The 2,500-nt window shown below is 51.2% G+C and overlaps 1 protein-coding gene across 1 annotated transcript in view; it reads right to left on the bottom strand.

Moving 5' to 3' along the window:
- The window catches only part of atp8a1 (ATPase phospholipid transporting 8A1), a 130,594-nt gene that overhangs the window by 22,411 nt on the left and 105,683 nt on the right, over positions 1 to 2,500 (bottom strand). The window contains exons 33-34 of the mRNA XM_061049113.1: positions 536 to 624; positions 264 to 356 (exon numbers count right to left, since the gene is read on the bottom strand). Coding sequence (XP_060905096.1) covers positions 264 to 356; positions 536 to 624 — 182 coding nt within the window. The remainder of the gene's footprint in view (positions 1 to 263; positions 357 to 535; positions 625 to 2,500) is intronic.

Raw genomic sequence — 2,500 nt, 5'->3', positions numbered from 1 at the left:
TGTCAGTGGGTGTCAGTGGGTCTCAGTGGGTGTCAGTGGGTGTCAGTGGGTGTCAGTGGGTCTCAGTGGGTGTCAGTGGGTGTCAGTGGGTGTCAGTGGGTGTCAGTGGGTCTCAGTGGGCTCTAGCTGTCTCCACACATATATCTGTACTGCATGGTGTCGTGCTGATTTATCTCTTTAATGTGCAGGATCATCAGTCTCTGTCAGTCCAGGAACAGATCCATCATGCCCCCCTGCTCATCCGTGTGTGTTGTGGTCTTTACCTCTTTCCATGCACCACCGCTCCGGGGTCTTTGGATAAAGCCTCCAGCTCCTGCACCTCATCCACCAGAGTCTTGAAACAAACCCTCTTCACCCTGCGATGTAAACAAAACACACATTACTGAGCATTCAGAGCAAAGACTGCTGACAGGCCGTCATCCAGACCCCGGGGCAGGAGGACTACATTTCCCAGAGAGTGGAAACGTTCAGATGCTTTGGAGGTGAGGCAGGAAAAGAGACGTGAAGGATTCAGGAGGGGAGTGGACAGACTCACACTTTGTAGGCGACGTCAAAGACCAGCGAGGTGATGGGGATGAAGATCAGACCAGTCCAGAAGACCCCCGACCTGAACATCATGTCCGCCTGTCTCACACACACACACACACACACACACACACACACACACACACATTAATACACACGGCAGAACAGCTGATCTTCTAAAGGAGGATAATACCACCTCATCACCTCCTGCAGAGCTGCATAATGAGAAGCATACATGACAGGGGTTGCCCAAAACAAACAGTCGTGTTGTGGAAATAAAGACGAGAAGGGTCTAAAGAACCCGCGGCTCCGTGACTAAATGAGACCTGGTTTTGGTTTGGATGTCCTCCACCTCTCCGCCCTGCAGGCAGGAGGAAGAACCTGAGAAGTGTTGAGACAGAGGCGTCTGTGTCACAGGACAACAGCTTCCTGTGAACAGCTGATCAGAGACACTTCCTGCTGATCAGAGACACTTCCTGTGAACAGCTGATCAGAGACACTTCCTGTGAACAGCTGATCAGAGACACTTCCTGTGAACAGCTGATCAGAGACACTTCCTGCTGATCAGAGACACTTCCTGCTGATCAGAGACACTTCCTGCTGATCAGAGACACTTCCTGTGAACAGCTGATCAGAGACACTTCCTGCTGATCAGAGACACTTCCTGCTGATCAGAGACACTTCCTGCTGATCAGAGACACTTCCTGTGAACAGCTGATCAGAGACACTTCCTGTGAACAGCTGATCAGAGACACTTCCTGCTGATCAGAGACACTTCCTGTGAACAGCTGATCAGAGACACTTCCTGCTGATCAGAGACACTTCCTGTGAACAGCTGATCAGAGACACTTCCTGTGAACAGCTGATCAGAGACACTTCCTGTGAACAGCTGATCAGAGACGCTTCTAGTCTCAGGTATCCAATCACGTCTGAGTTCAAAATGACGTGCGGCGGTTTGATTTCAACGCTTTCACGCCGTTCAAATCGAGTTCAGGGTTAAAACCGATCAAACGATGAGACGGCAGGAATCCGCTCAGAGACTCGTCCATCTTATAACGATGAAAACACGTTTTGAAACGCTCCAGGTCGGACCACCAACCCCCCGTAGAGAACCGGCTTCAGGAGGACCCTCAGCTCTTTAGACGCCATGATGATATCAATGAGAAACGCAGGACGGCACTCTCTGGGTTTGGGAGCCGAGGGGGGGCGGTGGATCCTGGTGGTGTGCTGGACGCTCTCAGCGCTCTTGTTTGTTTTGGCCCGCTGCTCTGAAACGATCTGTCATTACGTGTCAGAGAGCGCAACTCGCTCGCCGCTTTGGAACGGGCCACTTGTTTAAACTGCAGGGGCCCTCCACGGCACTTCCTGTAACGTGACACAGCAGGACACACACACACAGATCTGAGAACAGCCACTCAAACCGACCACACTGCGCTCGCACTCTGACGCTTTAAGCTATAACGCCGTTAAGTGTGACCGTTCAAGGCGCCATGTTTACGCCTCTGTGATGTCCCGCCCTCTCCCTCGTCACATAAAATGTTTTGAGCATTAAAGATGAAGCTTCAAAATAAATTCTCAGAGGACGAGTTTGTGTTTCATCGCTGCCCTGCGCTCTGAAAAGAGCGTCTGTCAGTTTGGCGCTGGGATGAGAAACGCTCTCTGACTGAAGGTAAACGGCGAGCGTCTTATGGAAAGACTTGATGAGTGGAGCTTGAGTCTCTGCCTGAATGATGTTAATGACCGCCATTGTTGTGGTCGATGTAAATGAAGTTAATCCACCACTTCACTACCCCCCCCCCCCCCCCCCACCCCACCCAGACTACTCAGGATTCAGGACTAAGAAGAACCACCTTTGTGTTCCCTGCCAGCTGTTCCACATCCCACAGATGCTAATATTCAAACATTCACTTCCTGAATCCACAGAGCTTCTTTGTTCAACATTTTTATGAAGCCGACGGAGCGGAGCGTGGATGGA

This window comes from Labrus mixtus, chromosome 10 (genome assembly GCF_963584025.1).
Source record: "Labrus mixtus chromosome 10, fLabMix1.1, whole genome shotgun sequence".
NCBI lineage: Eukaryota > Metazoa > Chordata > Actinopteri > Labriformes > Labridae > Labrus > Labrus mixtus.
This window is presented reverse-complemented; position numbering and strand designations above follow the sequence as displayed.